The sequence below is a fragment of the Struthio camelus genome, chromosome Z, assembly GCF_040807025.1.
Source record: "Struthio camelus isolate bStrCam1 chromosome Z, bStrCam1.hap1, whole genome shotgun sequence".
NCBI classification, from domain to species: domain Eukaryota; kingdom Metazoa; phylum Chordata; class Aves; order Struthioniformes; family Struthionidae; genus Struthio; species Struthio camelus.
Genome location: NC_090982.1, coordinates 27,949,170 through 27,977,043, shown reverse-complemented (window position 1 = coordinate 27,977,043; position 27,874 = coordinate 27,949,170). Strand labels below are relative to the sequence as shown.

The following is a 27,874-nucleotide window of genomic DNA, read 5'->3' as shown; positions in this document are numbered from 1 at the left end:
CAGTCCTCATCAACCCAACACGCCTTCTTTGGTAGGTGTTCATTAGAAAAGCTTTATCTGTAGTTCTTGCCAGGATAATTAAAAAATCTGATCTAATATAACACACTACTACTAAAAACAGAGGGGTCTACACTATTTTTAATCTCTAAAATAATGTGATTTCTATTTATCTTTTTTTTTTTTGCAAGAGGTGTTGGTTTTTTTCCCTTAAAGTATCAAAGACTATGAATTGTTGGACTGAATCTGTTGAAGTTGTTAATAAGGAAGTTAACAATAAAATTTGAAAATGAGTACGTATGCAAATACTTCTAAGATCACTTACCAGCCCAGTATAGACATATCCCTCAGTAAAGTATAATCTCTGGTTGCAGTTTAAGCAATCTGAAGGAAATAGTTGGCTTTTAACTTTGAAGCTTAGAAGTAGCTGTATTTATTAGCTTTCTTTAATTCACGGGAAGAAACCATAAATTTTTTTAAATGTTTATTCAGATTAGGACATCTCTTCTCATGATACCTGTGGTATGTTCAATATACACCTTCCCCACTCCTTCAAAAATATTTAAGCTTTGAGGTAATTTAGGATAAAATACCAGAACACTTGAAAAATAAAAGCAAGTAAAAAAAAAAAAATTTAGGCAGGATAAATAGAAAAATATTCTGTCTTCCTTTCACTGCTAATAGTTTCAACATAAATGCATTTCAAAAAGCAAAATAATCAAATCACTGAGTCCAAAATTAAGTATATTCCTCAAGCAAAATTGACTTCAGCAATCATTTCACCTGAGCTAACATTTCAGGATTGGTCCCATAGCAGTAGGAAAGACAAAGCATCCAGGGACAGATCCTTCCACGTCATTCTACTGCATACACTGAGGGCAATTGGGGGGGGGGAATCCCCCCACCCCACCCCCCGCCCCAAACCCTTTGCTGTCTTTCTGGCTCTGTGACAGCAAAGGTGGCCACTTTCTATAGCAGCATCTCTATTCACGGCAGAGTCAGTACTAGCTGACAGATAACATGATTTTATCTGCTCACAGGAACCTATACCAAGAGATGGGGAATGCTAACAACAGTGTCCTGCTGTCCCAGAGGGATCTTTAGCTTTGAGGAGCGTAATCCAGAGACACAAGGCACTTGCTGGGAAGGCCTGGTATGAAAGCTGTGGGTTTAGAAGACTCTGTCCTTTGCCCATTCAACCAATAAGAGAGGGAAGGTCCCTCTCTTAGGGGATGCCATTCTTCCTCTGTTCGATGATTCCAAAGGAACTCTGACTTAAAACGCAGTATCTTCTGGCACACACGAAGGTTCTTTGGAAAGCCAAGATTTCACCTTCTTATTTACATGCTATACCGGAAGACTGAAATACTCTAAATAGGATATTTTTACAGTAGCAAAGATATGATCTGGGAACGACATAGGCAACAGAGGTTATAGTTCTTAAGACAGAATGAAAAAAAGCTAATCGGAGTCCTCATCGTCGAGGTATTCCTCTGCATTACTTAATGTTCGCACTGTACCTGGAAAGAAACAAAGCATTGTCTTAATTTGGGATAAAATCATACAAAACCTCACATCTGCCGTGCATGCAAGCCTCCATCTGAGAAATACGATTCCCGCATTGTTTAAAGGATGCTAGGGCTAAGACACACAGGTGCTGGGGCTGGAGACCGCATCTGAAAGGCAGGGCTAGGCCAGTAATCATATCTGCTACATGTGCGGGGTAGACTTGGCCTGCAGGGGAAAGCACAGTAAAATCAAATCTGCTGCTGTTCTGCTTCTCTTCAGTGACCTCCAGGAGCCATCTCCTGGCTCCCTGGAAGCTGTGCAGCCGAGCTGGAATGTTTAATTCTCTTTTCTGTATTTAGTACCTTTAAACTGCAAAGGAAAGGACGAGCGAGTTCGTGGAAGAGTTGGTTTACCTATGAGTGCTTAGCTGACTGTCATTCTCTGCTTAAAAATCAGACATAGTCCAAGTATTCTCTCCACTGCCCCTCTTCCTTGCCTAGCTTTTTTCCGGAAAAAAGGTTTTTGAATTTATCTGAGCTTATGCTGCCAAAGGAGGGCAACAGAAAACAGGGGTACTGAAGTATCTTTCTCCAGATTTGTAGCATTGCCAGGAGAGGTACATTTATCTTTCAGACTGTACAAAGACACCCAGCAAAAGCTTTTTGTGACAGGTGATTACTTTCCTACAGATCTTCAAAGGGGCTGAACTCCTTAACTATAAGGGAGTCCTGGGCCAGAACAGCTGCTCGTGGATTATTTAGTACATCCTAATGTATAATATATATATATAGCATTGTATATTATATTGTACTAGCGGGAGCAAGAGACTATCAGATCCTAGTCAGTCATAGTCTTGCCACAATATATGAAAAATATCAAGTACAGACATGACAAGACTGGCATAATTCAGAAACGTGCTAATCATCTTACCCTAAACTTCTGGAGAAAGAAGAGTGAGTACATCTCAAATTGACCCACTGAATTGTTTTCATAAAAGAAGTCTAACGGAAGAAAACAAAAAGAAGAAACTGTAGAGTTCTGTCCTCAAGGGGCCATACTTCAGGAAAACATAAACTGTATTGCTTCTATATAATACTTTTTCCCCTCCCTCAGGGGTACAAATGACAACCTTTTTGCATTTCTATGACAACATTTTAACAACTCTCTCCTTTTCAGAAGGTACCTTAGCAGTCATTACCTGTGAATAAGTGCTTATAGGCATAACATAGCTATATTTAAATAGTTGTAAAGTAAGCTTCTTCAAAGCAAATTAGTATTTTACAGAAGGATTATGCAGAAGCAATAGCTGAACAGCAACAGATTTGAAATTGGGGACAGGAAAACTTCTGAAATAGGACCAAATTTTTGAAAAGGAAAGATCACTTTACTGACAGACATTGGAAATACTGAAATGTGGTATCAATCAACAGACATGGACAAGAGAAATGAAAGCAGATGACCAAGAAAATATATGAAAAGCACACAGCTGAGTAGTGTCACAGAAATTACAGAATGCAAAATTAAGAGAGAGTAACAAGCAGGAAAACTAATACTGAGATTGTAGTGAAAACTGAGAACACTATACCAAGGCAAACAAGAAAAGATTAGTGTGTCAGAGTATAAGAGCCTGGTAACAGATCAAAAATTAGTTAGCTCTGAAACAAAAATAATTTAAATGAAGTGAAGTAAATTCATCAGGGAAAAAAAAAAAAAAAAGGTAAGTTTCCTAAAGTCAGAAAATGAAACATTAATATAATTAATAGGGACATTAGACAGAGAACAGTCTAGTACCAGGTACCTACAACTGACATGAGAAGATTAAAAAAAAAACACTGCTTCTAATAGGAATTAACTAATATTAGGAAAAAATGTGCCAACAAGGGAAACCAGCTTTAGTCATAGCTGCTTTCTTCCGAGTCAAAACTGATGTAAATAATTTGTCAAGACTTTCTGGGAAACTCCGATACTACTTCTACCAAAAAGCTGGACAGTGTTTTTGCTGTAAGCCCTCTTCTTGGCCCTCTAAAAGGACTATCAGTTGTTCCACCATGTTATTCCCACAGCCTATCACCCATGTGTTCACATTCCCTCTGTTCTGGTGTTCCACACTAACCCTGCAATATGGTTGCTAGACTTGCATCCCACTGATGCAAGTTGTAACTCCACCTGTGCCTTTAAGTCATTTCTCATCTCACATGTAATTCACCTAGGGTTTCTACCAAATTTCGGCCCTTTGAAGGCTAAAGGAAACAATTCCTATGTGATTCTGAACAATTCAGTCTTTGTTCAGCTTTTAAAAATGGACTTGTACCTGTACAACTCTTCTCTACACAGCTACTATTACCACTATTAGGAGAGATTAACACAGGAGGTAGTGAGACTGTTTTGGTAAACAGCTGAAAGCTTTTCCATTTTCTTTATTTCTGTTTCTCAGTCAAGCAGATAGACATAGAAATAAAATAAGAAAGACAACCAGGAGTGAGATGCAGAGAAAAGAGGAGCTTCTGTTGATGCTGGCTTAGTTTGCAAGAAGAGACAGGTGGAACACAGCACATTCTTTCACTCTCATGTCCTGCCCCTAGTGGTGCACAGCTCTTATGGGAAGTTTCCATCCTTGCTTTTCTTCCTTTCCACCACTCTGAAGAGCCCCTTCTTCTAGCCCCTTTCCGCTACTATTTTGTGTGGAGTCATTAACACTGAATGTGATGAACCACAGACCTCTACCATACCTGTGCTCAACTGCTACTTAACCTCCCCTTCCAAACACAACTTTTAGTCCACGTAGCTCCAGACGGGATTTTATGGCTATCAACACGATACTTGGTTGAGAAGTTAAACGGTCCTCTAAAAAGGGAAAATGTATTAAAAGAATAAAAATCAGAAATACCTGCACTTTGTTTCTTCTTAAGCAGGGAAGCACAAGCTGCATTGGTCGCCATGTCTAAAGCCAGTTTCTTCTCATTGTTTTTCAGATCTGTTCTTGCCCCTTTTATAACAGAAAAATTTCCATCATGAATCACTCGGCTAGTCTTAGCTATTTCTTGAACAACGGTATTATCATACGAGTTTCAGTAGTATGGGTAAAACAGATCAGAGTAACGGACAAAGGTATCTCACCTGTGGAACAATATGAAGCAAACTAAAGGCTACGGGTGTTCTTCCATAAGCTACAGTTGGCTAGGGAACTCACTGACTGCTCTCTCTTTCTGGGAAGCAGATCTCACTGCTGTTTTGCAGTTAAGCGTCGCATTTTGTCTGCCAAGCAGGGTGAAATTTATCTCGAGCAGGTCAGGAATCTACTTTCCAGACAACTGCCAGAAGTTTCTGCAAGGCTTACAAAGTCAGACAGGTGAGCTAGCTAGGGACTGTACCTATATTATAGGAAAGTAGTTAAAAAACATAGATTAATAAACGTTCAGGAAGCCTGTCTGCCACACAGTTTGTTGAAATCTTGGTGAAGATCTTTACCCTTTGCCAGCAGCACCTCTACAATATCTGCATAACCTTTCCATGCAGCAGCATGCAAAGCTGTGTCTCCCAATTTGTTCTGTGGAGTTAGAGGGAAAAGCAACAGGATTAAAATACAGCAAAAACCTCTCAGCTTGCACCAAGGATGAATAACATCACATCTCTAGTGTAAGAGTCCTACCTGCTGGTTTAGCTCCAGGTTTGGCTGGGTAAACAGAACATCCACTATATCTACAGGGAACAGGAAAACAATAAAAGGAAAATTTAGTGGAAACAAAATAGGCCTTTTTTGCATTCACACTACAATCTTATTAAAAATTCAAAGAAGGAAATATCCAATCAGCTAACAGAATTCTCTAACAGCAAGACTGCACTGAACAAAACACTGTCAGTTCTAAGGAAATATTAAAGCATAAGAATACCCCCGAAAACTAACATTTTTTTGGTCTGTCCTTCCTCCCCACTCTATTTCTAATTGTCACGCTGATTAGAATTGCTGCTTTAATATCAACAACAGCAAAACACAACATCTGATGGATCTGAACCGCCCATGTGGCTTTAACTTTTCTTTTAGAAAATTAGAATGACAAAGAACGACACCGGGTTTATTATCTAATACTGCAATTTTAGCAGTTTGTCCAACCAGCAAGTCAAGAAAGTGAGAGGACACTCATTTCAAACGCATCTTCTCATACCTTTATGCCCTCCATGGCATGCCCAGTACAGAGCTGTGTTTCCAGCTTTGTCTAAGCCATTGACTCCAACTCGGTTATCCAAACACTCTCTCAACCAGCTTAGGTTGCCTAAAAAACAAGTTCTGTTACTGAATTCTGTTATTCTGTTTTTTCACTGAAAGATTAACAGCATCATTAAGGTCACTTAGTTCTTTCTCCGAATGCCACAATCCTTCTATGAACGTACGAGGAGAAAAAGCGATCAGCAGCAACATTTTTAACTCATGAAACAACCAGTCCCAGTGATAACAAATCTCTCTTCTTCCACTCCCACAGGACTTTTAGGCCTCTGTACAGCTAAACGGATGACAGAAGACGTTTCTGCTGTGCTTATAATCATAGAATGGCAATTCTACTAGGCTGTGAACAACCTTAGCTTCCGAAAGCAGCAAAATTTTACCAGACGACTTCTTCAAGATACTAAATAATCAAAACAGACAACATGGCTGCTCATTTTAGGTATTATTAAAGGCATCTTGGCACAAAACAGACAAATCTTTCTTTAGCATTACACAATCAAAGTCCAAACTCACCTCGTTTGGCAGCTTCATGCAAAGGGTTATCAATAGACTCAGCTTGTTCTGCCACTGAAATGAAACAGATAGTAAACTCTAACCAGTTCTGAAACTGAACAGGCACTTGATACCTGTATGGGAATAAACTCTGCTTTGTTCTGGAACAGCCAATGGTACCTATGCCATTTTAATGTAAAAGGAGGCTTACAAGTAATGGACTAGTTGGATACACTTTCATTTCCTGTGCACGAGAAAGAAATTCAAACTGAATTTCTGAACAAAAGAAACTTCAAAGAACAGCCTCAAATTGATCAAAGGCTGCAAGTCACTAGGAATCTGACAATATTTTATCCTGGAGGTTCCTTACCCTTCTGCACTTGTAAACTATTTTTGAGCAGTTGCATGGGGGATGGTCATTGCTCTGCAATGCAGTGGCTTTTAAGCTATAGCTTGCTACATATGGTTATCAGAGGATTACTTCTGCGGGGAATGTGAAAAGTAACTAAGAACGTCCAGTGTCAATAGGCTTCCTATTTATTTTATAGAGGTTTGTATTTCTCCTGGAAAAGTTACAAGAGGTCTGCAATCTGCAAATGAAAAACTGAATTTAGTGATGGGCAGACTACAGTTCAGTAGATGTTCTCTTCACCTCGCAAACTTTAGGTTTTATTGGAGAAGAGCAGGGAAAGATTTCTGGTCACTGTGCTGTCCCAGCAGCAAAGAGAAACTGAACAGCTCTGTGGAACAGCTGGAAGTGAGGCTGTGCCTTGGAAACTCCTTTTTTGAAACTTTTTAGGTGAAAGCCTGTGACTACTACAGGTAGACAAGTAAGACAGCATCCAATCCGAGATGAGCGGGTTCTCTAAGCCTTTGCTCTACTGCTTTTAGAGGAGGTAGGCAAAATGTGAGAGGGTGTTTCTCAGGTCAAAGTGTTACTATAATCAGATGCAATGCAGGCAAATATAAGGTACCTCAGTCACGAGAAGTAAAAGTTTCAAGCCTACCATGACCTACCCAGATCTTTTCTTACTTTGGTGTGTATTGCTCACATAACGATTTATAACTGCAAGACTTCACATGTTTATCTCTTTAGTTGAGAGCAAAATAAAACGCAAATGCTATATTCTGATATTTCAGGTTAGAAAAATTCGCACGGTGAGCAGAATCCTAAAGCAGCACTGGAGAAGCCGGTCCCAGAGCAGATAGCCATTATACAAACGGAACACCCTAGTCATACTGATCAGTGCTTCTAGGCCTGGAAGAAAACATTAACATCAATCTCTGCCAATAACACTGTCTCAGAAGCCTAAAAATAACTTTGGCCTTATAAAATTATTGTCAAAAGTCAGAAGTAAGTATTTTTAATGCAGAAAGCACTAATTCTGGCTTCATCAGCGTTTCCATTTAAATCTACTTGCCAAATGTACTCCTTTGAGTCCAGCAGATGGAGCACAAGACCTCACCATAAAAATCAGTAGTTTCCAGTCTGTCTCCATCCTCCCCTATAAGGTTAGGGAAGAGCACAGGAGAATGCACTGCTTCAAGTAGCACAGGAACAGGACTGAACCTGCGCAGTCCTCAGACCGAGAAGCAGCAGAAGCAGGCTTTGACTGTTTTTGTACATTTGTCTAAATCGCAAGACACGCTTGTGTGCAATAAACATGCAACCAAGTATACCACCTGCACTCTGGAGCAGCTAGAACACCTCTGACTTGCTGTTGTGTACAGACATGTGGCTTTTATATCCCCAGGACCTTTTATTCATAGTGTCTGCATAGGTGCCTGTTCTGCTTACATACAAAGTTCTTGCAAAAGTGCAGCCCGCACTTCCCCCCGCTAGCCTAAAACAGAAATGGAAGTTGGAAACTTTTGCTCAGGTAAATTTTTCAATAAAACACTCTGGAGTCAATTTTTCCAAATGATCGCAATGAAAACATATAAACAGAATCAGTAAGTTGCTTGGTTTATTTTAAATACAGGATACTTCAGTGTCTGCAAGAAATCAGAGCACAGGTTAGCATGTGTAAACCATTCTTCTAGTGTATAATAATGACTACCTCCGGCAGAGAGCTACATTAGAATCAGTCTGTCCACCACAAAGTTTCTGTCGACAAGCTGAAATTTCTCAGTAACTGCATTGTAGCCGTCTATTTATGGGTTTCTACTGACACAGCTCACCTAATCTGACCACAGTCTAGGGCAGAGAATCATACCATTGCTACCGTAATGCTTCCTAGTAAGGAAGGGAGGGACATGAAGTAAGCACACTGATAGTGACATATCGCAGTTTTGATGCAAACTGTCATGTGACACTGCTGCTCTGCCTACATCTGTTGGGAGGACTTGGAAGAATTCTGCTGGGTTGCCTGTACTCATAGCTTGTTAAAATGATTTTAGTTGAATCTGAAAAAGCAATTTTTATTTCATCTCCACAGGTCAAATAAGAATTTTTACAGTTTTATTACTATTCATATTTACCTATCTGGTTAGACAGTTTTAACACTGTGGCTTTAACAAGAAAACCTCTTCTTTCTTTTTGTGTGTGGCTGAATAGATTCTGTAACTGACAAACAAAAAAGACCCATTTCTTAAGTGGAAAAGGTCAAAGGAGGCTTACAGAAGTTCTCACAATCTGCTTCAGCTTACTCTCCATTTCCAAGTTTGCCTGGAATTCCAACACAGATTATCTATCTCTGTATACAGACAGCCCATACTATGTAGGACTTCTTGGATCTCAAAGTTCTTAAAGGCTGTGGCTGTCAAACATTAGGTCTACTGGAAAAAGACGACATGCAGACCTAGAAGAATACAGCTGACAAGCAGCTAATGAGAAAATCTTAAAAGCAGGAATGCTTCCAGTAAGCCTATCAAGATATAAACCTATCACTTTACTAGTGATTTTACAGACTGAACACTAATTTCCTCAAGACTGAAGGTGTCTCTTGCTGGTACCTACACACCTAGCAACATGAACTTGCCAAACTCAAGTTGTCTGTCTGTAGATAACAAAAAAACTTACAACAGCCTGTATATAGCCCATGTATAGTGGTGACTGAGAGTGAAGCACTAGAGTATTTTGAAATGCTCTGGTAGAGGACAGTTACATATCAATATTGCTATCACAGGTTCTGGAAATAAGCAGATAAGCAATTTTCATTTAGCAATTTCCTTTGACTGTGAATGACCTTACCAAAGGAAAATATTTTAGATATTACCGTAGTTGCTTGGAATTAATCCAGTTCTCCCTTTGCAAGTTCCTTTCCACCAATTTGTATCAGTCTAGAGAGAAAGGGGAAAAGAGTTTAGAAGGGATAATGCTGCATCTCAGAAATACTCGGTCCATATAGGATGTGTCAGACCTACCATGTCTGAGATGTAAATGATATCTCCTTCTTCAAAGTACAGTTCATCTGGCTTAAAAAAACCAACAAAAAAAAGTAAATGAAGTTCTGAATGCACGTACCTAGGGAAAACATACGCATGGGAAAAGCAGAGTACCTTCAGCTCTTCTTTCAAAATTACAATAGCTCAAATTCTCCAGGAAGAAGACAATTGTCTGACAGTCTTTCATACTGTAAGCAAGTCAAACTACAGCTAACTCTTTGGCTCTATGACCCTCCTGATAGGTTAAAAAAATAAATAAATAAATAAAAAGGGCTGTAGTCTTCCTACAGCTCACAACAATTAGCAGTGGACTATATCTAGCATTTGCTAATATCTTAGCTTTTTGGTTGGTCCCACTTCATCAGATCTCTCTGTCTGAATTATTTTTATTGCCTTTGGAAGAAGGTGGGGGTGGGGGGGGTAATCCCTCAGTCTGCTTATCTTAAGACTGCAGGAAACTGGTACCAGAGCAGAAGACAACGCTTTTAGAAAGAGCCGGACTAGAGCAAGGAGAAATTGGCAATATATCAGCCAGTTATAGATATATTTAAGAGTTGAGATCCATCAACTTTGAAGGCTTTTTGCATTGAAACTGTAGTACAGCAACTACGACAGGGCAACCCAAGTAAAATTCAGTAAGATCTTATTACGCATGGGATTAAAAAAAAAAAAAAAGAGAGACACTAAAATGTGAACATACTTACCGTTCTGGGCTCAAACGTGTACAGGGCTCTGAATACTTTAACCTGCCCTAAAAAAAGAAAAAAAAATAGCGCCAATAGCATGTTTTCTAACCACAACATTCACCTACAACCCCCAAATCCAACTGAACTCCTTTTCTTAAACTCTCAATCTGCTTGAATGCGTTTGTCGTATGCTTGTATCAATGAAAATACTCAAACCAGCAGCACAAGTTCTGAAGGTAATAGGCCAGTTGATCAGCTAAGTATAACCTGCCCCTTGTGCACACCTGGCACACCATGTTACCACTGACTTCTCAGGCAAAGTATAGCTTGAATCACATGAAAAGCCACCCTCAAGTTATATATATTTCTATTAATAATGTCAGCTGAGTCAAACGCTCCAGGATTAAGGAAAGAAGAAACAAGTATAACAGTTATGAACGTCTGCACCATTTTTTCACACTTACTTATGGTTGTTATTAATTCGAAATTATTGCTAGACTTGAAACAAAAATGACCAATGGTCATCCAAGCCCTACTTATGTAACGTACAACTGATAATGATGTTCTGTTTAGACGCTTAGAATAAACTACAGTGTTTATAATTCCACGAAGCGGGCAATGTTTATTTCAATAGGGCAACTTTAAGAGACTGTCAGTGTCCAAGCCCCAAAAAGATAATCTTAATGCAGAGAGGTACATATTTAATTGCCTAAAGTGCAAAGGAAGCATCCATATAGAATTTTTTTTTTTTTTAAAAATGTTTATAGGTTCTCTGCACTTTAGGTTCTTAAACTGTAAATTTTGCATGGTTATATAAATAAACTTGCAACCAAAACAGTATTTAGTCCATAGGACACGCACTACTTAGGCTACACTTACACTAGGCTATTTTTGTATCCCCAGAAACACCAGTGAACTTACTGCCAAAGTTTGGTACTGTAAAATAAACAGCATGCTTACACGGAATCCTGCACAGTATATCAAGCCACAGATTATATTAGGAGAATTGAGTGACAAGGGAGTAGGCACTCTTTGTTACCCTACTATCTGAAAGCCTTCCCACAAGAAGAGAGATTGGTTTAGAATGGTAACTTAAGGGCTCTAGAAATCTCAGTCTAAATATGTATAAGGCGACAGACTTGAGAAGAGGAGAGAGGGTATTCAACTGCATAAGCTGCCATATTGACCAGTCTGTCATTTTACAGCACATCCAACAGTCTTGGACTGGATCTTGAAAGAGGTATTCAAATTATCTCCGGATGTTCTCAAGCACGAGCCACGCCACAGCATATGTTTATGACAATACATTTACCAAGGTGCAACTCCTACACAAAGCATTCCTGTAGTCCTGCACCTCAAGCTTTTTTGGGCCTAAGTGTATATTATAGTCTATCTAAAAAGCTGATCTGCGAAGCTTTCTAAATTGCCAGATGCATGTAGACGCTGCAGATGTGTTTCTTCTTACAATTCATAACCACATCCTGTTCCTGTATTCTGGACCTTACTTTTGGGTAACACTACAGCATTTGAATCTGGCTTTACTGGTTCTCTGACAATAGCCATTTCTTAGGCATAAAGGGTCCAATACTTCTCGAATCTACGCCCCAGAAACTAAATACCTGCACTGTGGCAGTAGCTAAAATGCAACCTCGTTGTTCATTACCTATACGGTGATGGCTGAACAAAAGCAGAGTGTAGTCTGCCCTTCAGAATGAAGTGTTTCAACTGAGGCACAGAGGAAGTCAAATAAAAAGAGGAAAAAGAACAAGAGATGACAAAACAGGAAGGGAGACAGAAGGGGCTGGGCAATAAACAGCAGTTCCCCTCCCTCCCTTCTCCCAAGCTTTTTAAACAGAAGACAGAAAAAACGCAAACAGAATTGCACAGTATATCTTGTGACAGCTTTAACTTTCACTTGCTAATTTTCCAAGTTTTCTTCAAGTACAGTTCTGGGGTAGAGGAAATGGAGAATAAAAAGGAAGAGTAAGCAATACCGCAATGAGAAGATGGCTTAAGACAGAGAAAAATCAAGAAATACAGATCTGTGTGTGCAGTGAGTGTTTCCTGTAACAATCTACTGCATCTGTATCACCAGATTTTTTAAAAAAACGTCACACCCTTCAGTGGAGCAAAAGAAGAATGAGAACACGCTGATAAAAGTATTGTTAAACTGTTGTTTAAACCTTGGGCAAATGGGCTCATTTTTTAGTTCTATACAACAGAAAGGGAGAGTTACTTCCCCAAATATCAAGCTGTGGTGTCACGGCACAACACATTCTAAAATCTCTTCCTGTCATGAAGTACAAAGTGCAGATCCGCATCTATAAAATGCAGGTCTGGTTCATGGTAATTTTACAGCACTTTATATGGGAGTTGAACACTACTGCTTACCGGCACTTCTGAGTGATCTTTACAAATATTTCTTGATAAACAGATTTATACAGTGCCACATTTAAGAGCTAAGAACAACAGCAATTGAGAACTTGATCTGTTATCAATGTGCATCTCATTTTTAAATGCAAAAAAGACTTAAAATAATACAATAAGTAATAAAACGTAAGGAGTAAAAGGACAGATGACACTAGAATCCCTGTTCTGCAAATACTGACAAATTATTTGGAACTGGGCACGCGAGCAGTTGGAATCGCTTGAACAGAAGTGCTCTTATTTAGCAATGCACGTCCCTAGGCACGCAGCGAAAATTACAGCTTTCATTGGCCACTGTCCTTTGCAATAAGAAAAAAGTTAGATCCTGATGATACTCTCCTGTTCCCCTTTATTATCTCCTCCCCACGGCTAACCACTTTGCAAAATATCTGTGTCATACAAAACTAATACACTAGCACTGATTTGAACTTTGATCAGAGTTGACCGACTGCACCTCCCTACCATGCACTTCTAGGACAAAATAATTAAAATAGAGAAAATATTATTTTTTTTAAGACTTCAAGGCATTAGGCAAAAATTAGTGACTTGGTTCTCAGCTTGATTAATGAGGGAGGTTATCCTTTCGAAAAGATAAAGGAAATGGAGGCACAGTGCAATCAAATATTCCGCAATGAATCTCCCTTTAAGCAGAGGGAAAAATATGAACTCGGCTTTCAGTCCCGTGCTCTAGCCGCAAGATTGTCTTTTCCCTTCTCCTGGAACTTCTATTAAACTTTGGCAAAACACCCATCTAACAAATAAAGATAACTTCTTATGCATACTGAGCGGATACAAATAAATCTTAGCATACAGACTCCCCACTCCACAATTCACAAAACCCTCTTTGGAAATGCCTCAGGGTGAGTCAAACTAATCAGTGAGTCCCTCTAATCAGTGACGTTCTGCTGCCACCTAAAACAAGTGCCTTTATCTTGTTCGACTGACCTCACTCTCTTTGAACTCTTTTGGATGACTTCTTAAATATAGATAAAATGCTTTTATAAGGAAAGGAAACTGGTAACTCAGATTTCTAATATTGTCCTCTCCCAGCTAAAACTGATTCACCTGGAAGTTGCAAATGAAGTGCAAAAAAGTGAACTGAGGTGCTGCATGGTAGCAATACTTTAAAAATGCAGCTTCCCATATTTACTAAATTAAAACAAGACCACTAGTGTGCTTTGTAATGCAAAGTTAAAAAGAAAAGACAATTTTGTCAGAAAATTATAAACCTTTTGTCTCCTCCTAGCAATTTTGAGATTTATTTTTAATTGCAACATCATTAATGAAAGGTTGTTTTCAAAGACATGCTTAATGTTTTCACAACAAGGAGCTACTGTTTCTCTCACAGTGAGGCTTTTTCCCCCCCCATTTCCCCCGTTCTTTTACTCCAGCTTCTCTGTGGAGTAAAAGACACAGAGACAGAGACACTAGCATTAAAAGCCTTTCTTCTACTAAACTTGCCTCCAAAACATTTGAGCGAGGCTGAACTTCCGGAGCCACAGGAGAGGGAAAGCAATTTCATTAGCTGCTCCATTTATATTACTTCCTCAACGAAAAGTAACGAGTACTAGATGTGAGAGCCATTTATTTTAGCTAAGTAGATAAACAGGGTAGGAAGCTACCGTTCACAGGCGCTAATAAGGCTTGGCCCCAATGAACTGACTCAAGTCTTGTCGGAATTTCACACCCTGGTTCTTTGACAACAGAAGGAAGCAAAACCATCACTTAAGCCCAATTTAAGCCTGCTGATTGCTCAGACCTTTTTCCATGTGACTCAACTTGGAATGTCTGCTCTTGTGAGCAGTGCCTGCCACAGCCCCTACTTTAACTAAGCAGTAATACAAAATGAACTTGACTGCGACTCAAACGAAGTACTTATATTTTGGATCTTATTTTAAATTGCGGAAGCTACTAGTGGCTGTAAAGGCAACCATTTATGTTACATATATTATGTTTCCTCCTGTCTCCCTTCCTTTCAGTCGGAATTACTCTAAACTGTAATTTCCTTGAGACAAAGACCTGTCTGAAGTTTTCTCTGTAAAATGTTGTGTGGACTGTACACTAGGATCAACGAAACTTTCTCTCCGGAGAATATGAAACTGAAGTTTCTTTTAACTATTAATGTAACACTATCATCTCTCCAGAAGTTGTTGCTGCAGCCTACCTAAGGTTCTAACCAACAATCAGACGGGGAACACTGTTCAGGGAGACAACTAGCAGGGACCAATGCAAATTGTCAGGTTCAAAGATTTTAATATGTTATTTTTGCAAACAGGATTAACATTGAGCACAGAATATTTAAAAACTTAATGAACTCTGCAAAGAGCAATGCACTTTCAGACATCAATAGAGCTATTGAAAGATGGAGGGGAAATGCTACACTTGCATAGTGCTGACATAAAAGAAAGTTTCAGTTATTTACAACTCCCACTCCACTCTTCGGGATCACCAATAGCAAATCTAAATAGAAAATACTGCTAAAAAGCAGGAATGGTACAAACAGCCTCAGCAAAAAAGCAAAGCTAGGAGCTTGTTAAAAGTGCTTAAAAACACCCATGATCCTTTATTCAGGACCCAACCACAGACTCAACTGCTGACCAACACTGTATGTTGGATGACTATGGATGACTGTCCATAGATGCCAAAAACATCTATTTGTAACTGAAATCTTAATGGACGGTGAAATTGGCAGGTTTATTAGAAGTGAAGAGCTTTCTGTCAGATAAAAAGCTACTGAAAAAAACGCATTTAATGCAATAATTACTTAATTTTCTTCCTTAACGCCTTTTTTCACATTTTTAACACACTGTCTGCCCATCCAACTGTAATCTCCCAGGATCTCTGTGATGAATACACTCACTATTCTGAAAAGGATGAATATTTCACTAAAAATGCTTCCCTGCCACAAGATGGATTTTATCTAGCCTGCACTTTTTTTTTAAAAAAACTTAAACGACTACAGTAGCCAAAGTCTTGTTTTCTCTTCTATCTTTCTCGAATTGCAACAATTCATTGGCAAGGTAGGCAGGTTTGGTGTTCCCTGTCACAGGTTATAGACTGGATATGCAGACTGGATAGCTGATCCTTGCCAGTGAAGAAAAATTAACACAGCTTGACCAACTACACTGAGAAAATGTTCGACCAACTGCAGTCTGAAAGCTACCACTACAGAGAGCATTATGCTACTGTAAACATTGTTTCACCAGATGCAGTTCCTATGCTATATCTACTTGTCTTTAGGTTAATACATTTTAACATTCGTAACCCCCCCCCCGCCCCCCGAGATTCATACAAGAATGACAGCATTATAGGCATACTTGATATTAAAGAGAGGGAGGTCGGGCATACATGCCTCAATACAAAGACTCTTCCAAGTAGGCTAGAAGACAGTTTCTTCCTTAAAACGCCTTTGAAAAAACTTAATGCAACAGCCTCCGTGAGACGTTCTCTATTCAAAAATGAATGATTCAGCAAAAAGAATCTTATTACCCTTAATATGATCCGAGAGCCACTACCCAAAAAGTCTTACTCTCTTCCTCCTTCAGTCATTTCTTTCTGCCCCATCCTTTTTGCTGTGTCTAGTAAACACGTGGTAAACCAGACCAGCAAGCTGATTACATAGAGAAATAACCTAACATTAAAAGAATTCTGTAGTATCAGAGCACCGATCCAATTTGTCACGTTGTCACTAAATCCAAAGGAAAAGGGAGGGCAAGGGAGCAGGGAACTTCCCCTTTTGACAGCCCCTTTTGGCTGAATTTTGCCAGATGAAACTAACACAGAACTGCATCCTAGCAAATTAGGGAGGGATACTCTGTGTTGGAAATACCATGCCTGATTTAGTCTCATAGCAGATGCAGGTTAAACACGATTGGAGGCTTTAACTCCTTAAGAATTGTTCTCTTAAGTCTAATGAATCCTTTTGCAGATTAGAAAACTGAGTTACCAAGTTCAATGGAAAAATTTATTCTTACATATCCATGTACTAAAAGTCACACCAAAGCCTTTGAGAAGCCCACAGATTTCCTCAGTACAGGTTCTCAGTGGGAGACCAGAACAGTAATGCTTCCATTAGTGCTCTTTTCCTTTTAAATAAACCCTATTTTTAAAAGGGCTTAGTAAATTTCAGGCTAGAGGAAACTCCAAGGATGAAACTCTGCATTCAGAGCTTCACCAGATTTTACTCCTGCAGGTAGGTTAAGTGACTGTTCTAAACTGGCTCTGCAATTACTTGACATTAAACAAATCAAAAATGCATTTTATGAGTTGACTAGTTAAAATACTCAATTATGGTGTGTATTTAAGTATTCCTAAAACATACAGGTATTTCAAGTATATTCTAAGTAGGAAAAATATAGGAATTTGGACATTTAGTATTCAGATGATCATATTTTAGGAGACACTATTTTATTTAGTTGACTATGTTAACAGTGAATTTTGAATGAAAGTAAAAATTCAGCCTTTTATACTGGAGAAGTTATGCCAAAACAGTAAATAGCAATAACACTTCCCAGCTCAATTCCCTATTTAAAAAAAAGAACAAAACCTAAAACCTCATGGTTTAAATTTTGACTGAGGGAAGGCCTTAGCTTTCTTATCTGAAGGAAAACACTTTATTCCAAAAACTGTGTAACTTCTAATGATTTCCAACTTCCAAAAATAAAACTGTGCAATTTCAAATGATTTTAAATATATTTTTAGAAAAATATTTGATTCTTATTCATTTTTGAAAACCAACTTTGTGCTAAACAAATCCAAGCGGGTGCAGGGGCAGAGATTTACGCATTATGATGCCGAGTCGTGGTAGAAAGGGCGACGCACGCGCACATTTGTGGAGTGTCAAAGGCCACACGGTGAGGGAAAGGCGCAGAAAAGCACGGCGGGACTACACCCAAAACCGCTCTGACGCGCCAGGAGATTTCTAGCTACGCGACGGCAAGGCCAACTCCGGGCTATTTTGGAGGCTCTACTGCCTAAAAGGCCGAGAGCTTCGTTTGGCACCTGAACCGGCCCAGGCTCCCCGCGAGCAGCAGTGCCCTCGCCCGGGCGCCTCGGCGCGCTCCCGCCGCCCCGCTCACGGCTCTGCCTGCGCGGCGCTCTCGAACCTTCTCTGGCGGCGGCGAGGCCCACGGGCGGCCGCCGCCACCCCGATGCCGGCAGCTCCCGTCGAGGGCAGCTCCGCCACCGTCTTCCGCCGGATCGGCCCCGGCCCGCCGGCTTCCAGCCGGCAAGAGACGCTGCGCGCCGCCAACGCCGGCGTCGACCGAGCGACGCGGAGGTTAACGGCAACGGCGGCGCGGCGCCGCCGCCCGTCCCCTCCTGCCGCGCCCCGCCGGGGGCTGCGCCGGCCCCGCCGGCCCCGACCCGACTCCCAAACCGTCCACGTGTCAGGAGGCGCCGGGCTGCTCCGCCCTCCGCAGCGACTCCGCGCTGCCGGCTCGGGCGGGGCGCAGCTGGTGAGGCGGTGGGGGACAGCGGGCCGGGCCGGGCCGCCGCGCCCCTCCCTTACCTGGCTTGGCCGGTTTAGGGGGCGGCTTGGACATGGCTGGGGGTGGGCCGGGCGCGGACGGAGAAGCGGTGGGACGGCGATCGGCCGCCTGGGCAGGCTGCGGGCGGCGGCGCGGCGCGGGGCAGGAGGGCGGCGGCGGCGCAAGCCCTTGCCGGGCTCCCGGAACGGTGCGCGCCAGCGGCCAGGCAGGAAGGAAGGGGCGGGGCAGGGGGAGGGGGAGGGGGAGGAGCTCGCGGAGCTCCGGCGGCGCCCCCCAGCGGCGGCCGCCGGAGCTCCGCGAGCCGGGGGCGGGGTGGGGCGGGGCGCAGCCAATCCCCGAGCGCGCCCGGGCTCCGCCCGCCCACCCTCCTCGCTCTTCCCCCTTCTCCCCCCGCCCGCGGGAAGCGGGGAGGGGAACGGAACGCGGCCTGAGGAGGCGGCCAATCAGAGCCCGCGGCCGGGGCGGGGCAGCGGGGCGGGCGACCGTTGGCGACCGTTGCCGGTGGCCGGGCTCTAGGGGCGCGTGCGGGTGCCCGTGGGAGCGGCGGAGGGCGGGTCTCGGGGGACCCCGCCGTGGGCCTGTGGCAGGAGCTTCGTGCCGGCCCCACGGTGAAGCCCCGTGGCAGACTCGCGTTGGCCAGCTCCGTAGTTAGGCGTAAGAGGTGGGAGCTCTGCCTTTGTGGAAAGCCGTTCGGCCGGGGTGGCTTCTTCGGGACATCCCCGCCATGTCTTTAAGCAGCGGTTAAAAGTGAACATTAACCCCGGAGGCGCTGGAGTAGTCCTGCCGAACGCGAAGCGTGTTTTGGGCTGTTAACTGTGTGCTGGAGCTTTGTCAGGCTGTGCTATTAAAAGCAGGATAATAGCAATTCTCTGATACGGTCATAACGGGTTTATGCTCGGAGATGCTTAAACCGAGCCCAGAAAGAATAATTTAGGAGTTTTGTATTGCAGCGTTGGTGACAAATTGGTCTTTGTAATTTGTATTATTCTTTTCCCTTGGGGAGGAGGTGGGGGAGGGGGAGAGTTGGTGGATTTTGTTCATCTTGGTTTTTTTTCCCCTTCAGCTGGGATTAACTTTCATGCAAACAGTGACGTAAAGTAGAGTCCAAAGCTCAGCACGTATATCTGGATGTTATTTAGTTTGTTAGATAGTGTGTTTCTTAGAGAACAAAGGCTAACCCTCTAGAACACAAATCTTACTGATGTTTTTTAGGAAATAGCAGTGGTTTTTGGAGGGGCTGAATATCAGAGCTTCCTGAGAGCAGGTAATGTGTTAGCACTCTCTGAATAGATGAATAATACCGTAAACATGCAGTATATCATCTAGCCTGAGAATTATGATATTCCTAGGAAACCCTCAGACGCTGACTTCTAAAATTGCCTTTTGTCCTGTCAGGTCTTATGTGTCAGAGGCCTTATCTGTGACTTAGTAGGATAGAGTGGGTGAAAAACAGAGTGTCTGTGTGTGGTTAAATAGTTAGTAATTGATGTGTGCTCTTGGTAAGTAATGTTTGACAAATGTTAAACTGTAGTTTGATAAACTCTAGACTAGTGCTGCTGCTCAGAGAAGCAGCTGCATTCCTTCCCATCCTTCTGCTACACTGTATCTCTGCAGGCGTGGGTGATTAGATGGTAAGTTGGAGAGAATTAATTCCACTGACAACTGCTGTTCTTTTCCTAACGTCCCTTTTGCAGAACTGTTCTTCAGGTGGGGTAGTTTTCCAGTGTAGCTCGCTATGAGCTCTGCAAACACTTGCACCAGCACAAAGTTCTGAGAAGGAGTTGGGGAAAGACAAGATTTTGTCTTCTGACAGCAGTGAAAGCTGAAGGTATTCGGGCAGGCAGAGCCTCAAGGTTGGCTTCTTGGCAACAGTAAGGATATAGGTGAACGTCTGTTCCAGAGTTTTACTTTTTGATCTCTTCTGGAGCAGAACAAGTGCTACATAGTCTTCTGCAGTGATGAATCATCCAAGATGGCTTAAACTGTCTTTACAGTTGTTCTAATGAATCCTAATTGCTCTCTGTTGAAGCACTTACATGGTCTGTGCTGTTAACTTGGGAAAAGGGAATGGTGAATTCTGAAACTGCTGAGGCCAGATTCATAAGGGAATCTTTGGTCATACTCTTTGTGTAAATATTGATGAAATTTGAAAACATCTTTCACCTTGGCACATGTCACTGGGTTCTCTAGTAGGATTGCAGGTTTTGGGTTCTGCTTTTCTTTTTTCTACCACAGCATCTCTTTTATCTAGTGTTTCAGCCAGCTGTCTGACCTAGTGATTGTGCTTTTCTTCCAGAAACTGTGTATTAATTGATATTGGTAGAACCAAGTCTCTCCAAGTTCCAGCCCCCAAAATGGTTAAAATACTGACTGTGGTGTAACGCATCCTAATCTGATGTGGCATGTGTGGGGTTTTTCTGTTAACGTTAAGATGCTGGAAGAACCGGCCGTTCTGAGGGTAGCTTTGCAAAGAAATAGGACAGGAAGCATAAGATAATGTTATCTGTCCCTGGTGTTACTTAAAGCACTAGCAGCTTACCATGCTGTCGAATTAAAAGTTTTCACTGGCTTATTGTTTTTGACAGGGAAAAGAAAGAACTGGAGAGAACGCAAACTATGAAAGTATTGGTTGTTGGCCTCGGAGGGTAAGTGTTGACAGGTTAAATTTCCTCTAAAACTTAAGACTGCTGTTTATATAACAGTATGCGTTGTGTGTGAAGTGTGATGTTGTTTCTATTTGCGATAAGTTATATTTTGAGATGTATTTTGAAAATAGATTGCAAATGCAACACAATATTGACTTTTTTATATACCTGTCATGTAACTCTTAAGAAGTTGTCCGTCTTTCTCATAAATCTCGGGTGCCATCTCTGTTCTCTTTCTTGCCACTGTTAGATTTACTCTCTGAAAGCTTTTAGAACTTGCCAGCAAATTTCTGGATGTAGGGAGTATAAGGTGAATAAATTTTTGGTTTTTGGATTGTATCTTTTTGGCTTGCCCTAATCAGTGTGTGTGCCTGTGCACATGTTTGTGTGCATGTATATATGCATATCTTTGTATTGATGCAATTTTTACTGTGCTTTCTAATTCAGTGTAACAAATGGAGGAAAAACAACACTGGCGGAAAAGCTCAAGAAAATTCTTCCCAACTGTGATATCATCTCTCAGGATGACTTCTTTAAGGTAAAGGCATTGATGGAAGACCTGTTAGGTAAAAGTAAGCTTAAGATATAGTTTTAGTACCATTTTTCCCCCCCTTTTCAGTTCTCCTACTGGTAGCCTTATTTAAAGGGATAGTTACAGTCATGTAACTTTATGTGAAAGAGGAATAGAACGAGAGTGCTGCAATAACAGAGCTATTCAGTTGCCAAAAAAGACTGAGTGTACTCAACAAAAAGGAGTTTACTATATTCTTTGGTACTCTCTTACAATAGAGAAGGGGTGTATGTTGGATGCATTTTACAGGATATTTTGTGCTAATAAATCTAATGGTATTGTTGTCTTCATCCTAGATAGAAAACTCATGCAGCAGTATGTAGTTCTGTGTTTTCCAGATTAAAAAAGAAAAGCAACTCTTGCATTAACGTTGGAGTTGCTTATTAAAGAGGATGGAATTGTTCTTATTTCTAGAAAGTAAAGTTCTGATGAACTCAAGAGATATTATTTGAAGAATCTGTTGTTCTAGATTAAATAAAGTATTTGTATTTTCACGGTTGTGTACAGCAGTTTAATTTTGAGGACAAGTTTTACCGCTTAGGATACAAAGGTATATGATTCATGTGTTCATAATTTAAGGGAACGTATCTGTGAAAGTGTTCATAAGAGCAGCCCTGCAAACATTCATTTTTTTCTCTGCAGCCGGAGTCTGAAGTAGAGACGGATCAACGTGGATTTAAGCTCTACGATGGTCAGTAGCTCTTTGTGAACTTTGTACTGAAATGTCAGTTGTGCGAATTTCAGTACTTCTTCCCCAACCCCTTCTGTTCAGGTTGCCCTGAACAAATGTTTGTTTCAGAGGGATCCATTGCTCAGTTTCTTTCAGTTCACTGGTGAATAAACAGAAAACTTACTGAACTAGTAAGTTGCTGAAGCTAGTACTTCTTTTCATTTCTCTCTTATCTTTTCCTCTACTTGAATTTGCACCTGGCGCAGTAGCAAATTACACTATGCAGTTGAAAGTCTTTTGGCTTGGAGCGCTGGCAAAAGCTTAGTCTTCATCTCTTTCTGTGCAGCGATGGATATTTTTCACTTGGATAATGAACTCATGGAATGTCATGACCGTTGTGTCTCTTTCATGACCACATCCCAAATCAATCAAAATTTGCATCCAATCTCGACACCTTTGTCTTGTGTCAGATCTCACATGGCGACCCTACACTTTGAAGTTCGTGGTTGGTGCTCATCCAGCATGATAATTTAGCCTTTAAACATTTAGATCCAGATCCACTTTAGGCCAGCACTTTGGTTCGAGTGACATCTGTGTAGAGTTTGTTATTAGCTAATCTGTTCCAGTACTTGGGGACTACAAAATGTAAATGTATCACTTTCTTGATATTGGCCAGAACCTTAACCTCCATCTGAAAGCTGATTTTCATCAGCTGTGCAGTTTTTGGCTTAGCTTCTAGACATCATGAAACGTGAATGTGAAGCTACAGGGATCAGCAGGAGATTCTGATCCAGATATCTGTCTGGATTTCATGCTGCTAATCTAGGTTCCAGTACTGACTGGGAACTTACAATGTCTTTACCTTTGTCTCCTACAGATCTGCGCTGTGTGTTGAGGTGTTTTAATATTTTATTAAAAATATGCATCAATTTCTAAACCTTGTTCTCCTGTAAAATATATTGGCTCCTATGTTAGGAGAAAGCCTGCTTTCTCTCTATCATTCAATACTTATCTGATGTGTTCTCTTTCTGCCTGTAGAGAGACGTGTAAAGGTGTCGCATTACACTGTCATGCTTGATATGCCATCTTCCTTTTGATCCGGTCTGTCACTCTCCACCACTCCAATACCCAGACCCAAAAAAAACCCTAAGCAAAAATTTTTTGGATCTCCTTGGCCTGTTTCAGTTACAACTGACAGAAGGGTGGAGGTCTGGGGGCCAAGTAAGTTTTTACAAGTTTCATAGGATTGGAGAGCAGTCGCACAGCTTTCATGGCAGAGGAAAAGGCTGTGAAGTGAGTTCACATGCTTTTTGGTGTTGCACGGTTCAGAGGAACCATATCCACCTGAAATGCCCCAGTCCTGGAGAAAGCTTTAGTTTTAAGGTGTCATCAGTTGCAAACGAGGAACAACTTGTATGTGTGTGAGAAGATGTTTTGGGAATAATCTTGTTCCTTTTCATTAATGCTTGTATTTAGATTATTGGATTCTTACTAACTAAGGGGTACTGAAGGGTTCTTTTTCTCCGTTTCTAAGAGAGTCCTCTGTTTTTGCTTTCATCTAGTACTTGATGCCCTCTATATGGATGAAATGGTGAAAAGTATTCGCAGTTGGATGAACAGCCTGGCAAGCTCATCTATCTTGACTGAAGAATCACAGAATACATGTGTCAATCCAAAAAATACAGAAGATGTCTGTGTTTTGATTGTGGAAGGCTTTCTTTTGTATAATTATGAGTAAGCAGTATTATGTAACCTGGTATATTAAAAGCCTCCCGAGAGGGGAAAAGAGAACTAAATACATTATTATCTTAGGCCGCTTAATGAACTGTGGGATAGAAGATATTTTCTGACCCTTCCTTATGAAGAGTGCAAGAGGAGGAGGAGGTAAGATTATTCAATTATTGCTCACTGAGGGCCGCTCTATCCTTTAGCATGGAGTGGTCCTTTTGTACTAGCTTTTCTTCTGTGCTTGCCAAATAAAAGCTAGTAAGGTTAGCTGTTTTCTGTGATCCCCAGGGAACCTTGTGTAGACTCTTTAACAACTAATTTTTGTTTTTGTATGTGGAGCGCAGGGTTGTTTAAAATGTTAGATGTCTTAAAAACACTGAAAAGAGAAACCTTAGCCTGGAGAAATTATTTTATTACTAACTGCATATTGCAGTTAAACCATATTTGAAGTGAGAAACACTTCAGAAAACACAAAGCGGTCTTATCCTTGGGTGAATACAGCTACGTGATAGTTAGTGTAAAGTAATACTCATGTGTGGTTTTAGTGTATATTTGGTTTAGACTGTGTATTAGTTATACTGGGTATTTGGTTTAGATTACTAAGCCAGTGTCTGACTCGGCTCCAAATTTGGAGCCCAAATCGTGTGCTGAAGCAATCCACGTACGTGAAGTCAGAATGATCTGCTGGCTGAGTGAAGAAATGCTCCACTCAGTTGGCTTTCATTTTCACATGTGGCCAGGGATTCTGGAGGAATCCACTTTCTTGGTTCCTATCTTGACTTGCCATAAAGGAGTTTGGTGTCCGGTCTGGGAATTACTAGACGAAATTGGTAGTTACCTAAAACTTGAGAAATCTGTGTGCCCAATACAAAGGAAAAAAATAATTTGTTTTGGTAATGCTTTTGATACAGCTTAACTTACTTGAGAAAGATACTACACACAAACCCTCCTTTTGCCTCATTTTAAACATGATTTGATTGGCCAAAATAGGTAATTTAGTAAGAATTCCTATCACTGATTGTGTTATAATAAAGGAGCCTCCCTTGCTCCAACATTTATGCAGCTTCCCTGCCTCTTTATAGTTTGGATAGGTGCTCTAATTAAACCAGCTGACTCCGGGGGGAAAAATGTAAAACTTGCGTGGGAAAGCAAATATATTTTTGTGTAGCACCAGAGTCTATCAGCCAGCAGATACACCGGGGTACTTCGATGGACACGTGTGGCCTATGTATCTGAAATATAAAAATGAATTGGAAGAAAATGCAAGTAATGTTGGTATGCTATCCTTAATTTTAAACTTATACAATGATTAAGCATAGAATTTGGGAGGGTGGGTTTGTTCATTAATTTGGTCCTCCACAAAAGTAAACGTTCTTCAGATTTTTATTTGTGGTGCTTGGGTAGTAGGTTTGGACCTTTCTGTTGCTTTGCTCTTCAGGTTTTAAGGGTTTTTTTTTTTTTTTAAAACAGAAATGTGTAAATTATGAGGTTACAAGAAAAAAATAGAAATATTCTGATTGCTAATTAACTCCATGTAACACGCCCGCTTGGGTTGTAGATGTATGTGTAAATAGAGTTCTGAGGTGATATCAGATGCATTGGGTGAATTCTTCAAAAGAATTAAAATTCTAACTGAAGTCCTGAACACCTAAGCTTAGGGTACTTCCTAGGTGCTTTTGGTGTGCACTGCAGTTGCCAGTTTTGCATGAGGAGTGTCAAAGTTGGGTGTATCGGTGGGACTCTGCCATGAGTTTGGGCAATGCTTTACTAAGAGCTCTTGGCATTGCCTGCATCTGGATGTGGGGGGGGGGGAGGGGGGAGGGAGGTGAAGGAGGGAAGAGAAGCATCATCAGTGTGCAGACCAGGGTACTCCTTACTGTGCAGTGAGAGTGGGGGCCGCATTGCCCCTCCTTGCATTGCTCATTCAAACCCTAAAAGCTGAGGGAAAACGCAAGGTCTTCCACTGTGCAAGGATCTTTCTGTTGAATTATTTATTCCGTTACTCTACTGTCCCAATGTTACAACCTCTACCTTTCTGGAGACTTTCGGGAGTACCCTTCCATTATGCTAGGTGGTGGTGTTTTTTGTTTATTTGTGGGTTTTTTTTTTTTTTTTAAGATTTAACTTGAATTCAGGACAGAAGCAAAGGGACTACTGTGCTCGTCTTTTATTTTGTTTACCTCCTGTGACTGCACCCATAGGACTACTGAAAATTTTGTTAATTGCTATTATAGATAATTGACATAGAACTCATGTGAAAGCTTCTTTCTTTTTTAGTTTATTTGGATGGAACAAAACCCCAGGAGGAGCTTTTATCCTGTGTGTACAATGATATAATACAGGAATTAAAAAAGCAAAGGGAAGGAGGTAAGTAATTTTGTTGGAAATTGAATCTGCCTCTCCCATACCAAGTTAACTAAAAAAGTAATCCTTCTGTATGGACATATTGCATGGATTATATATGTATTTATCTATCTATATATATGCCAAAGGCCTTATAGATGTTTGTTTATTACTTTAACTCATAATAACCTATAACTTTTTAAATAAGTTAATTGAAATTGGATTTTCTTAAATAATGCGTGAATTCACTCCTAAAAAGGAGGGGAGAGAAAAAGCCTAACCCAGAGCAGGGGAATGATGGGCAAAGCATTACTAAAAACAGACATATTCTGGGGGTGGTAGTTTCTCCTAATATACAGTCGCATCATGGGCAAGCAGAGAAATGACACCACAGGTGACATGTACTTATTTATTTTAGGTAAGCAGGTCACAGCGTAATAATGTAGGAAGCTCGGATTCTCTGTGATGTAGACTGAAAACTGAGCACTGGAGTACTTGGCAAGGCAACTGAGCAGATGTTACATGTGTGTCCATAGTACAAGTTCACACAACACAAGTGGATTTGTAGTGACTATATTGCTGAGTAGTATTAACAGAGCAATAGTCTTTAGAATTCCTTCTAACAGTAATACTTTAGCCAAATGCCAATCTTTAAGTGTTATTGCATGCTTACATTTTTAAATAATATAAACAAATATTTTTGTATAGAAAAAATAAAGTATAAAGATGCAGTTATGTTGATTGATAAACTTATTGGAAGATAGGTATGTGCAATCTCAAATGACCGTATAGTGTTTGGGAATTACAAAGTGATTAGAAGCTAGTAAAAGTATGAGAGGCTGTCCTTGATAAACACGTATAGAGGAACTGGCTATGTGCTGTTGTTAAAAAGGCGATAGTGATTTTAAGACTGTATAGTTATGAGCTGTTACGTTGCTCATTCAGTAACTGAAGCTATTACTGATATAAGTGAACATATTTAGACTTAATAAATACCTATGTGGTATTTCTCAAGTAATTTGTATATTGCAGATTATTTGGAGCAGTTGGGAATAGACATTTAAAAAAAAAAAAGAAAGAAAAAGAAAAAATCAGGTGCTTGGAAAAAGTAGGGGAATAAGATGCCAGTGAGACAGCAGATGTGTATTGCTGACAAGGTTAAGTGCATGTATCATGGAAAGATTGAGAATTGGGATGGCATAAAGTATTAGATGATAAATGCATGCTTTAGGGAGGGAGAAGGAAAATATTTGTTAGTTTTCAGAACTCATGTTGAAATTATATTAATAATTGTGTTGAAAAATCAGGTATTCTAAATGTATGTTGAAACTTTCTTACATGGTTTGTGTATATATTTAGATAAACTAAGAAGTAGAATCAGCTTCAGTTGTTGAATAAGCAATAAATCAGCTTTTAGTTTTTCTAAACTTCCTCTTAAATTTTTATCAGCCAGATAAACACAACTATTAAAACTGAACTCTACATACATTAATAGACAAGGGCAAGCTACGCATTATGCTTTGGCTGAAATGATCATGGTAATTGAAATGTAATGCTTTATTGTTAAGCAATAGGAGTCCTAAAACTTTTTTTTTTTTAAAAAAAGGCCTTAAACAGATTAGAGCTGTGTAAAGCTATGTTTAAGACAAAGTACTTTTAAACGCTCATTTGTGTAATTACTTTGCAATAAAAAATACTTCAAGTTGCA

The 27,874-nt window shown here is 40.6% G+C and overlaps 2 protein-coding genes across 11 annotated transcripts; one reads left to right on the top strand and one right to left on the bottom strand.

Moving 5' to 3' along the window:
• Positions 1-466: 466 nt before the first annotated feature.
• LOC104142746 (osteoclast-stimulating factor 1) lies at positions 467-18,476 on the bottom strand. Of its 2 annotated transcripts, none has more exons than XM_068928864.1 (10): positions 18,230-18,476; positions 10,312-10,358; positions 9,587-9,637; positions 9,439-9,502; positions 6,242-6,295; positions 5,670-5,777; positions 5,156-5,205; positions 4,975-5,053; positions 4,394-4,492; positions 467-1,517 (listed from the first exon to the last, which is right to left on the bottom strand). In XM_068928864.1, the coding sequence occupies exons 1-10, from the start codon at positions 18,261-18,263 to the stop codon at positions 1,459-1,461; spliced, it is 645 nt and encodes a 214-aa protein (XP_068784965.1). In that variant the 5' UTR covers positions 18,264-18,476; the 3' UTR covers positions 467-1,458. The 2 variants fall into 2 exon arrangements, with proteins under 2 accessions (XP_068784965.1, XP_068784966.1); XM_068928865.1 differs by lacking the exon at positions 18,230-18,476 and adding an exon at positions 17,826-18,060.
• NMRK1 (nicotinamide riboside kinase 1) lies at positions 18,147-27,874 on the top strand. 9 transcript variants are annotated; one of them, XM_068928866.1, is made up of 11 exons: positions 18,702-18,870; positions 19,422-19,473; positions 19,756-19,840; positions 20,795-20,854; positions 21,302-21,392; positions 22,068-22,116; positions 23,658-23,829; positions 23,908-23,979; positions 24,992-25,098; positions 26,101-26,190; positions 26,585-27,874. In XM_068928866.1, exons 4-11 carry the CDS (start codon positions 20,826-20,828, stop codon positions 26,602-26,604), a joined length of 630 nt encoding a protein of 209 aa, XP_068784967.1. In that variant the 5' UTR covers positions 18,702-18,870; positions 19,422-19,473; positions 19,756-19,840; positions 20,795-20,825; the 3' UTR covers positions 26,605-27,874. The 9 variants fall into 9 exon arrangements, with proteins under 9 accessions (XP_068784971.1, XP_068784969.1, XP_009671194.1 ...); XM_068928868.1 differs by lacking the exons at positions 18,702-18,870; positions 19,756-19,840 and adding an exon at positions 18,154-18,176; XM_009672899.2 differs by lacking the exon at positions 19,756-19,840 and having other exon boundaries at positions 18,675-18,870.